The sequence below is a fragment of the Rattus rattus genome, chromosome 17 (assembly GCF_011064425.1).
Source record: "Rattus rattus isolate New Zealand chromosome 17, Rrattus_CSIRO_v1, whole genome shotgun sequence".
NCBI lineage: Eukaryota > Metazoa > Chordata > Mammalia > Rodentia > Muridae > Rattus > Rattus rattus.
In genome coordinates this window covers 17,435,333-17,448,520 of record NC_046170.1, presented here as the reverse complement: position 1 = coordinate 17,448,520, position 13,188 = coordinate 17,435,333, and the positions used below count along the sequence as shown (strand labels likewise).

The following is a 13,188-nucleotide window of genomic DNA, read 5'->3' as shown; positions in this document are numbered from 1 at the left end:
TCTACATCCAGTTCCTGTCAGCCTGCACTTCTTTGCTTTTTAAATGTCTCTATGGCTTTGTTGAACGGTGACCAATGAACCTTCTTGTAGAACATGAAAGGGAAAGGGCAGCACTATAGCGCATGTGAGCATGCGCGCGCGCACACACACACACACACACACACATACACACACACAAACCCCAGAAGACGACTTGCAGAAATCAGTTCTCTCCTTCCACCATGTGGGATCCAGGGATTGAATTCAGGGCATCAGTCTTGGTCCCCATTCCCACCCCCCTCAGAAATTCTGGCCACGAATGGGTGAATTTAACTATGCTTCCAGAAGCCATCCTGGGGAGGAACTAAGACAGTTCTCTCAGGATCCAAACCATGATGTTAAATCCTCTAACAAAACACCTACTGTGTAATCTAAGAGCCCGATGGCGGAGGGGATGCCATCAGACTGGTTTTCTCCTCTGATCCTCTTCCGCGGTGGCTCCCCTAGAATGTTCCTCCGGCCCTTCCCTATGCGGGCTGATTGTTCAGCTCCTGTTTTCTCGGGTCTTCAGCCTCCGTTTCCCTTAAGCTGCACAGGCGCTGTAGTAAAGGGCCAGGCTCTCTGGGAAAGCCCGTGCAGTAGGAGCCCCTCATCCTTAAGATCCTCCACAGCACACAGTCTCCAGTCAGGGTTGCTGAGGCTTCCCAGCCCTGATCTTCACGTGATACACACCTCGGGACCGAAAGACACGAAAAGCCTTTCCTAGAAAACCAGAGGTCCCTGGCTTCCATGCACAACTCATGTCCTTCTGCACCCTCTGTTGTTCTTACAAAAACAATGATGTAGACATTGTCACCCAAATTTCTTCAAATAGCCCTAATTCAGCAGTGCAATATTCTCCCCTTAACTAAGATTGTGGTTTCCACATAAAATCCCCCTAGACTCGTGTGTTCGAATTTGGTCCCAGCTGGTGGTACTATTTGGAAAGGTTACGGCTCCTTTAGGAGGTAGAGCCCAGCTGTGGACCTTGAGGCCTTACAGCCCTATCCCACTTCCTGTTGTTTCCTGACTGCTGATGGAATATGACAAATTGTCTATGTTCCTACCACACCTTCCCTGCCTCGACAGACTAAACCCTCTGAGTTGCTCTGGTAAAAGGAATCCGTCACAGCAGCAGAAGACAGGCGGAACTGACAACTAAGTGTAATACCCAAGGTCACTGTGGATACAAGGAAGAGGCAGACACTTGTGCCCAGGCCGTCAGGTCTCCACTTATCACTGAAGACAGGTCTACACTACTTATCTTTGTGGTACACGGTTCATCTCAGATTACTGTACCAACATGAGGTAAAAACTCATCAGTGTGTGTGTGTGTGTGTGTGTGTGTGTGTGTGTGTGTGTGTATATATATATATATATGAAAAAAAGAACTAAATGTTTTCCAAAGTAAGTTGATAAAATAAGAACTCAGTATCAAAAGTATTCAAGTATATAATACTAAGTTTATTTTAACCTCAGGTTCCCTGGGTGAAGTATCAGCAACACTAGTTCTGACATTATGAAGCACTGCAGAGGACACGCATTGTACGCAAACAGTGAACATGCCAACCACAAATGCAGACGTGAATATTACACAGCGTCAAGTCAGTGAGAAACAGAATGTAACATGACTATCATGTATGGATTGAAATAGACAAAGAATACAGTAATTTTTACCCGTTATACTTTGTAAAATCAGACATGAATTTATAAGCAGTGCGTTTAATAAAGACAGTAATTTCATTTCAAATAAATATATTTCCTTTCTATTCCTTTATCATGTAGTTTATTATGTTCCTAACTGGTAAAACGCACCAGATTATTGAACTCAGTAATAATCCAATCCATGATCCTCCATTTGTCTTACATTTAACTCATTTGATGTCCACTGCAAGTTCACAGAGCAGTTCCTATGCACTGTTAGAACCTACCCGAGCCCAGTGTGACTGGCCTTTCGGACAAGGCCAAGGGGGGACGTCTGCGCACCCTCATGATTCAGCCTGCTCTTCCCACAAGTGCCAACAAGGAGCGGCTCCTAGTTCTCCTGCTCCTCATAGTGAGCATAGCCACTGGCATAGGTCCTTCCTAAGTTCAAATTATTGAACAGATCTGATGACTCAGCATCTGAGTCCTTCCCATCTTCCTCTTCATCATCCTCTGCTTCCTCCTCCTCCTCCTCATCATCACGGTATCCAGTATCTCCATACTTGTCCGACGACAGGTTCTTCCAGTAAGCATCATACCCAGAAGCTCCATCTCCTTCTTCTCCTCCAGTCTGCCTGCCAAATTTCAAGGAGCGTGCTACAAAAGACAGTCACATCCACGTCATCAGCCAGTGCCAACACACACATCCCACTGCCTTGGAATATACTGTCACAGTGGTGCTTTCTCATAAATGACAAGGGAAGCATTCTCCTAATTTTCTCACAGAAATCTACAACATAATCACAAATAACTAAGGCAAATGGCAAACCTCAGTCAATACCAGTATGTTTCTTATAACAAATTGAAAAGCTGTACCATATATCTTTCAAGGCTATAAAACCCCACTTGCTTATGACAATACACTTATCTTTTCAAACAAAGAGTTCATAAATGTGTGCATATAGAAAAAGATAAATGTGGCCTACGCATGAAAGCCAACCACTGCACTGATGACCCACGAGAAGCTTACTTGACATGCTAAGATCCTTTGTCTCCTGCGTTTCATGCCCACATTTAGGGCACGGAGGTTGTTTCCCTTTTTCTTGCTTAAACACTTTGCTCCTTGTATGTTCATCACAGAAACAAGCCTATATAGGAGAAGCAGAAATAAGGCAATATTTAATTTAAGATGTAAAACGATACCATCCAGTATTCCAAGAAAACTTGAAGATAGTTTTGCTTCAGGAAGAGTTAAGAATTGTACTGGGATTGGTCACATGCTCTTGATTTCAATTTCTTAAAGGGAAATGGACTTTGTCTGGACTCTTCTAAAACAGGTCCTAACACAAGGCAGACACAGAGAGGGTGACATAGAGAGTGGCTTATGGACTTGTCTATGCTTGAGGTTTTTGATAACAAAACTGTAGGTAGTTCATCTTCAGAGTACACCACCCCCCAACTAAGGTGGGAAGGCAACTGAGAAAAAAGGAGAGGACCACCGAACAGCATGGAGTCTTAGCTGACATCACAAGGTGACCAGAGTAGAGTGAACAAAGACAGGCGTGCTCTAAGCAGCGGAAAGGAGCACAGACAAGGCTTAACATCTCAACAGCAGCTCTGCTGACAACCGAAGGCATTCGTTCCACAGCACTCGCACAGAACGGAGAAAAATAAGACAGGACATGGACAAGAAAGGGTACAAAGACGAGTGTTTCTAATGAGCTCAGGCCAGGAACCCCGGTACTCAGGAAGCAGAGGCAGAATTACTGTGAATTCAAGGCCAACCCAGAACTCAAAGGCAATTAATTAACTAGATCATTCATTAATTTGAGAAACTAAAAGAAAAAGGCACACAAGGTTTAAGTTCCACATATATTAGACTGTAAGTATCCAAGGACTGGAGCAAGAGTACAGGGATTCAAATCAAACTCTAAATGAGACAGTAAGCAGACACACCTTACATCGGAGACATGAATGCTGGCCAAGTCGATTACAGGAAATACCTATGGGAGACAAGACTCATCTTAACATCCTGTCAGTTACTCGGCCTTGCATATTATTTCTTGTATCAGTGGATGCTCTCTCAATAGCATCATAGCCAAATCAGTCAGCTGCTCGCCTGCATGGTCAAGTACTACAAAGGCACAAAGTACCCATGCTTCCTCCATAGACAATTATTTTTGTCCTATACATTCTGCAAAAGCCTAAAATGGGGGTAGGGAGGTGTTTAATGCAACGTACTTTAAAATACTCATGGAAATTCCTGTGTAAATACTGAATTTTACATGCAGTGTGCAGATCTCAGATCAGTGAATGAGCAATTAAAACTGTAGGTGAGTGTTGGATTAGCAAGTATCGCAGAGTAAGAACCATACAACTGACGTGAGTAACTGACAGTGTCGGTCTTTTCTCTAGGAAGGTAACTACTAGTTAATGAGGGTCAATACCAGACAGCACAGCATAAATACTCTGTGCACATTCTCATTTCAATGGCCTTTTGAAATTATCTATAAGGATAATTCTAGTATTATTACTATGAACCCAATTAGTAACACTGGTTCTCAACTAGAAAATGCAGAATTGTGGGTGCAGGCTAAATACTGAGCTCAGACACCCGGCCCCTCTCCAGGGAAGAGCCAAGTCCCCACCCTGCTAGAGATGAAGGAGGCATGGGATCACTGGCTCACAGGCACTGAGGGAGGGAAGGAGAGGCTGGGCTTGGCTGGTAAAGGGAACCTGCAGGTGAAAAGGCCGGTTGGTACACAGGACCAGGGATGCTCTAAGAACAGCCATGATTGATCAAGGCCACAAAATAGTGATTCAGCTAGTATACCACTATTATCCTCACAGAAAATTCTGAGCAAATGTTTGGAGTTTTTTTGTTTTTCCCATAAACAAAATATACACACCATACAACACACTAAGAGGTAGCATTAAAAAAAAAGCATTCCATTTTAATTAAGTTTCATATTTACACTATTCAGAATCCTAGGTACAAGAACAACTAATAAAACAACTTACATTTAAATGTTTCCGCTTCTAAAACTTGGCAGCTGGCCTGATGCTCAAACTGGTCATCTTCACAGAGAAAATTATGGCAAAATGAACAGCTGAATATTCTGCCTCCTGTGAGATTAAAATAAAACCCACAAATGTAACTTACTAACTTTAAAAATCCATATCCAACAAAGGGGAGAGAGAACCTTAGAGACCATATCCAAAGGTTTGGTACAGCCGCTGGATGAGGGATGGGGCTACCCACTCAGCTTAAAAACATTAACACAAAATTGTTCCTGTCTAAAGGAAAAGGCCATCCAGAGACCATTCCACCTGGGGATCCATCCCATCTGCAGACAACAAAACCCAGACACTTATAGCTGATGCCAAGAAGTGCTTGCTGGCAGGAGCCTGACAGAGTTCTCTCCTGAGACACTCTGCCAGAGCCTGACAAATACAGCTAAGGATGCTTGAAGCCAACCATCGTCCGATCACAGGGACCCCAATGAAGGAGTTAGGGGAAGGATTGAAGGAGCTGAAGTGGTTTGCAACCCCATAAGAAAACCAATATCAACCAACCAGAGCTCCCAGGGACTAAACCACCAACCCAAGAGTACACATGGAGAGACCCATGGCTGCAGCTGCTTATGTAGCAGAGGATGGCCTTATCTGGCATCAATGGGAGAGGAGGCCCTTGGTTCTGTGGAGACTCCATGCCCCAATGCAGGGGAATGCTAGGGTGGTGAGACAGGAGTGGGTGGGTAGGTGGGGGCGCTCCCTCATAGAAGCGGGGAGGGGGGGGAGGAAGGGATTTTCAAGGGGAAATCAGGAAGAGGGATAACAGTTGAAATGTAAATAACCAATAAAAAAATGAGTTTGAAATATACTAATCATGTACATACTGTATATGTATATAAGGGGCAGCTGACATGTACATATCTAGTAGGTAATTTTATCTTGATAAGCTATGACAAAGTAATATAGTTTGGAAAAGTCCTTATCCGCATATCTTGTCAAAGATGGCAACTAACTTCGGAAGCACGAGACCTGCGGTGAGCACTTACTCCTCACTAGGACGCGTCTGCACCCCATCACTCACCGTGGTCCCACACCCCTCGCTCACACTCCACACACTCTGCATCTGTGAGGGGGCAGGCACAGGCGTGGGTGCTAAGACACTTCCTCCCGTGGCAAACCCAGGCTTCGCAGAAGTCACATATTGCGCCCTGCAACAAAGAAACGGGAGCTCCAGAGCAGCTACCACAGGACCACTGCAACCTCTAAGGCTGCTACAGAACAAAGGACCAAAGGACAGCAAGTTTGGGGGTTGGGGAGGGGACTGGTTCTGACTCGTGAGATCAGGTGTGGGAAACCTATCTATCTCTCCTTCATCGGCTAGGAATCTAGCGATAAAGAGAGGGGCTCTCAGGCAATCCAGAAGACGGTAAGACACACAACTCACAGTACACAGCAAAGGGTTTGGGGGAACTGATGGATGCTTCAGCTGTCTTCCTGCTCATGCCACACAAGGACATGGAAGGGTAGCAAGTGGTTATCAGCACAAATACTCATGCCTGGGAACAAAGTTCTACCCCAGGGAAAACCCAGGTTAGGGACGTTACCATAAACAATATACGTAAAACTATTATTACTGGGGCTGGAATGGCTCAGTGGTTAAGAGCACTGTCTGCTCTTCAGAGGTCCTGAGTTCAAGTCCCAGCAACCACATGGTGGCTCACAACCATCTGTGATGGGATCTGATGCCCTCTTCCGGTATGTAGATGTATACACAGATAGAAAGCTCATAAACATAAAACAGTATTACTTTCCTCGAGGAATGTAATTTGGACATGAATTTAAATAACACTGCAGAATATAGAAAAACCATAGCTCATACTTAAAATACTATCTTCTAGTGAAAAAGAACAAAATACATTAAATAATTCACCTATTTTTATTTATGGCTCTGAAATTCCTTGTAAAATTCTATCAAGTAAAGGTAATGTGTAATTAATATATATTTTTTTGTCAGATTTAATGTTAAAACCTTAAATTCTTTCAAAACTTAATTTAACCAAAAGGCTTGAATGTTGATGAAGGTCTGTTAACATCTTAGAAAGATACATGACATGGATGTATGGATGACCAGCTAAAATTATGCAGAAAGCACTGTTACTCGGCTGGAGAGGAACTTCACGCTTCATACCTCCTGACTAGCTTCCCCAGTGCTTGCCATCGACAGGCACTCTGCCAGAGGAGTCACGATGCAAATGTGTAAGCTACAACTGGGACTGTCCTGGCAAGACACACAGTATCCACATGACACTGGTGCAACAGCAGCATGGCTGTCACGGGAACCACCAGCTACTGACTCCTTTAAGGCCTACTCCAGAAAGTGAAACTCATGCCTGACAGTAACGTCAGGACCAAAGACCTGTGGCTGCATAGGTCATATTACTACTATTCTGCTAATTTGATACAGAATTAAAATGGCTCTTAATGACTTTTTGCTATATACATAGATTAGCATTTCTCTCAAACCTCAGAGAAGCTTTTCTTATAATAATGGTAATTAACATGAAGATTAAAAACTAGTCAACATGCAGAGGTAAGAGACTGCAGAGAGCAGAAAGCTGTCTATAACATATCCCCCTCTCCAAGGATCAGGATCTCTAACGAAGACAGTGGAAGGGGGACATGGTAGAGGGCTATGAGGAAATTAAAGTGTGCCCAGACACAATGGGCAGTTGCACACAGAAATCACAGCAACTCTGACAGAATACACAAAACCTGTCAAGAAGCCCAAAGCCAGCATCATCCCAGCACAGAGGTGAGATGTGAGCAAAGTCACTCCCGTTGGTATCTGACAGGCTGCTGGGACGGTATCAGTTTTCTTTGGGAGTGTGGTCCCTGGTTGGCTGACCATGCTCTAAGGTAGACATTACATCTAAAAGTATTTGGACTCAATAGGTTAAAATAGCATAAAATAAAATTAAAAATAAAGAACCCAAAGTTGGGAGGCTAGAGATGGCACGGACATCTGGGAAGAGGTGGAATCATACTGTATGAAATTCTCTAGGAATTAGTAAAAATTATTTTTAAAACATTAAAATATGGGTTAAAATGACTTAATCCTACCCTTGGAAGCCCACTACACCACAGGTAAATGCCGCTTACCACCATGGCGAGGCCAGTGCTGTACACGCCAGCATGCTTGATGACACAGTCTGAAGACTTCATCATGCACTTGGTCTTTCCTGGTGAGAAGAATGTACATATATACACACCATTAGCCCTACTCACAGCACGTACAGAAAGTGTCCTCTAGTTCCTCTTTGATCTAACTCAAGTGCCTATGGAAATAATGTTTTAGAAAATTTAAAAATGAAAGGTTAGTTTACCATTTACATAAATAAAAGAATGACATACATACATATATATTATCATTACCTTAGTCAGATCTTGAGAGATCAGAAATGTATTTATCCATAAAGGTTGTTATATAATAATTTATATGGAACATGCTAATCCATGCTTGCAATAAAAGCAGAAGTTCCAGGTTATGAACTGAAATCCAGTGATCATTTTGGCAGTTTCAAATCTTTTAAAATTCAAGTGAATCAAAAGATTGCAAAACCATGCTTTAAAATGAATTTTATATTCATAAATCACAATACAAACTGCCTGGCTCGGACATACCAGTTATTTCTTGCCACAAACTGTCAAAAGGCACAGTAAATGATTACAGAGCCTAATTGTTGCACTTAGGTTTACTCATACACAGATATCACCACAGAGCCTGGAATGCACTCATCTACAAGTTACCAAGTTACATCCACTTGCATTGAGTACAGCAAAGGCAGCTGAGTCTCTCTTCTCCACTAGCTGTGGAACTGAATAAATGACCTCTTGGAAAACTAGAACGACACTAGAAATTCCCACATGTAGCCCTAACCACTAACCTGCAGCACATCAATGGCACCCCCAACCGGCTCCATTTGAACCCATCCCCTCCCAAGTAGAGAGTATGACTTGCTCATGCAGAAAAGCTTACGGTACGTCTGCAGTAAAGCTGACTAGGTTGGCTAAGGCAAGTCTCCATGAAGACACAGCAGAAATGTCAAGACGGGGGAGACCTGGCAAAAACTGCACACTCAGTGTAAGTACTCAGTCTAAGTGTGTCTTCTCATCAGACGTGCTAGCAGACTGAGAGTCTGTGGAGGCTACTTAGGAAACACTGTTTTCCTCTCTAGGAAATACCACTGGGTTTTATTTTGAATTGGGAACAGCTCCTCCTAGACTTGGTGACTGCCACGCAGACATTTGATTGATAAAGACATGCCTTCATGGCTGTGTACTTACCACACTGTGCACAGATTGGTAACTTCTGAACAGAATTACAAAAATAGCAAAATGCTCTATTCTTCTGCCGCCTTGTCATGTAAAACAAAAAGTTTTAAATAGGGTCAATTTCAGATAAAGGATGAGACCAATTATCCCTGTGTTGATTAGTGCTTCATCGCCCTAACATAAACTAGAGGGTCTGAGAAGAGGGAGCCTCAGCTGAAGTCTGCCTCCATCAGACTGGGCTCAGCTGAAGTCTGCCTCCATCAGACTGGGCTACAGCCAGTGTCCTCCATCAGACTGGGCTACAGCCAGTGTCCGCAGAGCATTTTCTCAACTGCTACGTGATGGAGGAGGACCTACTGTCCGGTGGGCAATGCCAACCTGGCTGGTGGTCCTGGGTTGTACAAGGGTAGCTAAACCTGAGTCTGGAGCACGCCAGTAAGCAGCTTTCCTCCATGGTCTCCGCATCAGTTCCAGCCCCAAGGCTCTGGCCTGGAGCTCCAGCGCTGGCCTCCCTCATCGAAGTACGATGGAGTGAACCCTTTCCTCCCCAAGGGTTATATCACAGCAACAAAGAGCACACAGGACAATCTCATCCAGAAAGAAAGAAAACTTACCTCTGACACTTGTCACATTCCTGTAAAATTTAAAGCAGAACATTAATTGTCTGCTGGCTGAAAATGGAACATTTACTTACATCATACAGATTATTTTCTTTCCCAAATCAGAATGTAACTGGTTCTACATCCCAAGTCCAGCTCAAGCCATGTGTGTAAGCTCTTGTACATACTCCACTAGCAAGGGTAAACAAAAGGTTACATTCTGTGATCAATAATGGGGAAAAGCCGTATTACAAGAGGAGTTAAATATAGTAGATTCCCTTGTGGTTGTTTTAAAGAAACCCAATGCTAGAGAAAACAGACACAAGCCCCTGCTCAATTTTCTCTTTTAATTAAAACCATCCTATTTGCCTATATTGAGTGGATGCTAGAAATAAACGGCATGAAACAGTGAAGCTCGTAAACTATCCACATTACAGGGGGCTTCCGAAGCTCGCTACTCAGGTCTACACTAGAGTCAAGCCTCCATTGGTCAGCCTTTCACCAGTATGTTCCAGTCTCTTCTCCCCATGCCTCTACTCCTTCCCCTTTACTGAAATACCAAGATCTACTCCATGGCATGCACTTATGTACGCCAGTCACGGTCCTGTCTGTGAGCGCTCCTCTTTTCTCAAAAGAACCCGACAGTTCCCACTGTCGCATTTATACCATGGAATCTGACAGAGTACACCACAAATCAGTCCCGGGACAAAAAAAGGACACAAGCCCATCCTATGAGAACTCTTTCCCTCTGTGACCTTCATGAGACATGATCTAAGCACGCTACCAGAAACCAAGGAGCTAAACAAAGCATGGCAACCCTCAAAGGCAGAAGGAGCAAAGAGAACGAAGGCAGAGACTGTCCCAAGGCCTAGCTGTCCCGTCTTCCATCCCTCCTTCTTCCACTACGTGGAGGTACTTTTCCCTAAGGTGAAAAGTGTTTCTGTCATTGCTAAACCAACGGGTCCTACAACCCTAGGGAATCCTATAAACATATAAATGAGGCTCACCATCACCAGAGTCGATACAGAGCACATCTTCCCCTGAATAATAAGCACTTGCTAAACTAAGTCATGTGGATGAAGTATTTAAAAACAATCTTCCTCGAGACCAGCCTGCTTACCATAGACAAATTAAATTAGTTAAGAACCTGGGACACATCTAGAAGTCAGGGCACTCAGCAGGAGAAATCAATGAACAGAGACTGGCTAAGAGAACATGACCAACACTGAACTAAAGAACATATTGAAAAAACTGGACCCCCCCCTCAGTTCCTGCTACCCATTTGCCTTCAATATCTATTGTCACCAGCAGTATACAAGGTGACACTCCAGGCTTGACAAGTAATACATACTCTAACCAAAAAAAGTTACTCAGTAAAGATGCTGACTACACCTCTAACAGGTTTTTCCTGTAATGAACACGTGAGCACACTGTAGCTGATCATTCTTTTCAGATAGATCTTATACATGGTACTATGTAGTCCTTCTAGCCAACCAAACAGCCCTTGTTTTAAAAACCTCTCACCATTGAAGCATTGCACGGGTGCTTGGCTAGGTCAACGGTACTTCTCGATGCTCTGAGTTGTTTCTCTCGTTCTCGGCGGTTTTCTGCCTTCTTCCTTGCCCCAGTCTTCTTTTTCGGCATGTTCCCTTCTTTCTAAACAGGAAAACCGAACAGCCATAACTGCTGGGTTCAGTTACACAGTGTTTAGACTTTCCTTAAATATTAAATCAACCTTTTAACTTTAAATGCACCGAATCACATCTGAAGCCTTTAGCAACATTACACACGAATTAGGCTTCTAACCTAAGGCCCTCCCTGCGCTTCAAACAACTCTCAAACTGCATCAGCATCAAGGACCTCATTCTAACTGCCTGAGTAAATGTTTTTTCACCCTATTCTTCTCTTCATTCAAAAAACCGATGTATGAACCATTATTAAGAAATGACTAAAATACTCGTTTTGTGCCAAGTTGAAATACCCATGTTGAGCTACAGTCACATCTCTAATGCTGTCCACACATAGTATTATACAGTACACTCTCACCTACACGCGGTTTACACAAATATCCAGCAAGCCAAGGGCTGACTGCAAGGTAAACCCATTTTCTCTGAGGAGACTAAGGAACTACAGTCGCTTTCGCTGCCTGTCCCTCATGCCTAGAAGCAACAGTTTTAACAAGTCAGAAGCTTAGGAGTCTGTTTTCCACACAGACATCAACCCTTACAAAACTGGTTTTCAGCACTCAGAAAACCTACAATTCTGACAACCAGGCTTCTGTTTTCTCACTCTAATGCCCAATCCTTTCGGGCAGGGAAGTCTTCAGAGCTAATTAGTGGTTAATCTTCGTGGCCAAGCCACGGGGCCGTCAGTCAGTATTTAAAATTGAAGTCTGGAGCGTGTGGCTGAGTGACCAAGGGTGACCGTCTACCCACTAAGACATCTCAGAGTGATTCTATTTCTCGAATCTGTTTATACCAACGACGAGAGGTTTCTTTCAGCTCAAGCTAGGATTCTAATGACAGCAGAGCGACACTGGGTTCCAGGCTCTGGGAGGCCTGGAGCGGGGGGCGCGGGGAGATCCACGCGGCTCGCAACCCGCCAGCCGCCCGCGAGCCCCTCACGCCTTCCCGGCGCACCCAGTCACGCAGCCTCGCGGGGACACGCCGCTCACCTTAGTGGCCGAGGACGCAGAGGCGAGGCCAAGCCGCGGGCCGGAATGGCAGACACAGCCCGTTTCCAACAGTGGGGGAGAGACCGGATATCCTGCAACGTCAGAGCGCCAAGGTTGCACACGTAACCGGAAGAGTCCAGCATGCCCCGCCCAGTTCTGCTTGCTCCGCCCCGACCTCGCCCCCTTCCGGAGGAGGGGGAGAGCTCGCCTTCCCGGAAGTGGGTTTGCTAGGAAGAAAAGAAGCGCCAGGGTTGCGAATAGCGGTCAGAGAGCCTCAGGATCTCAAGGCCTCTGATATCTCATTCTAATTTTATTATTTTACTCAGAGAATTGAAAAGTCCAAAAGGAAAGGAAAGACGAACCCACAAAAAATTTTAAGAGGGAAAAATTACTAGCACTTTTTGCCTGATTCTTCTGAAATCCTTTTCCTTTCTCTGAACCTGACAAGCCTCACATCTCACACTTTTATTTTTCTTTGTTGTTTTCTGAGACATAATGAATGCAAGTCCGGCCTTGAAGCCACGATTCCCCTGCCTCCGTCTCTCTGCTAGGATTATAGGCATGGGCATGAGAGACCACAGTTTCCCACGCCACCCCACCCCCACCCCCGCCCTTTTTGTTTTAATCTCTCAACACTAAGGTTCTGAGTTCGGAGTCTTTTGCTTGGTCTTTGCGTTGTGCATTCTGTTCCTTTGTGAGCAAAGCTTCCCACGTTCTCTGCTTCTGCTCTGAGGCTGAGATCTGACTATGCTTTCCCACAAGACTGTTTGCTTTAAATAACACTAGAGGTAAATATTCCACTCTCACTCCCCACTTACCTTTGGGTAGAAAGTCCTTGACATTACTCCGGGTGCCGCATGCGATTATCTCTTACTGCCTGTCACCTTCTATATTTGAGTGGAGCTG

General features: G+C 44.4%; 1 protein-coding gene across 1 annotated transcript; it reads right to left on the bottom strand.

Moving 5' to 3' along the window:
• Positions 1–1,461: 1,461 nt before the first annotated feature.
• Znf330 (zinc finger protein 330) lies at positions 1,462–12,408 on the bottom strand. Its single transcript, XM_032887793.1, has 10 exons — positions 12,283–12,408; positions 11,133–11,264; positions 9,624–9,643; positions 9,022–9,092; positions 7,837–7,916; positions 5,759–5,885; positions 4,684–4,788; positions 3,619–3,665; positions 2,693–2,810; positions 1,462–2,319 (listed from the first exon to the last, which is right to left on the bottom strand). Exons 2-10 carry the CDS (start codon positions 11,250–11,252, stop codon positions 2,054–2,056), a joined length of 954 nt encoding a protein of 317 aa, XP_032743684.1. The 5' UTR covers positions 11,253–11,264; positions 12,283–12,408; the 3' UTR covers positions 1,462–2,053.
• Between the last annotated feature and the right edge of the window lie 780 nt (positions 12,409–13,188).

Coding starts and splice junctions, on each gene's coding strand:
- Znf330 (XM_032887793.1), bottom strand. CDS start 11,252: ATGCCGAAAAAGAAGACTGGGGCAAGGAAGAAGGCAGAAAACCGCCGA. Junction 5,886..7,836: donor GCACTGGCCTCGCCATGGTG/GTAAGCGGCATT, acceptor TCTTTGTTGCAG/GGCGCAATATGTGACTTCTG. Junction 3,666..4,683: donor AGAAGCGGAAACATTTAAAT/GTAAGTTGTTTT, acceptor TGTCTCCCATAG/GTATTTCCTGTAATCGACTT.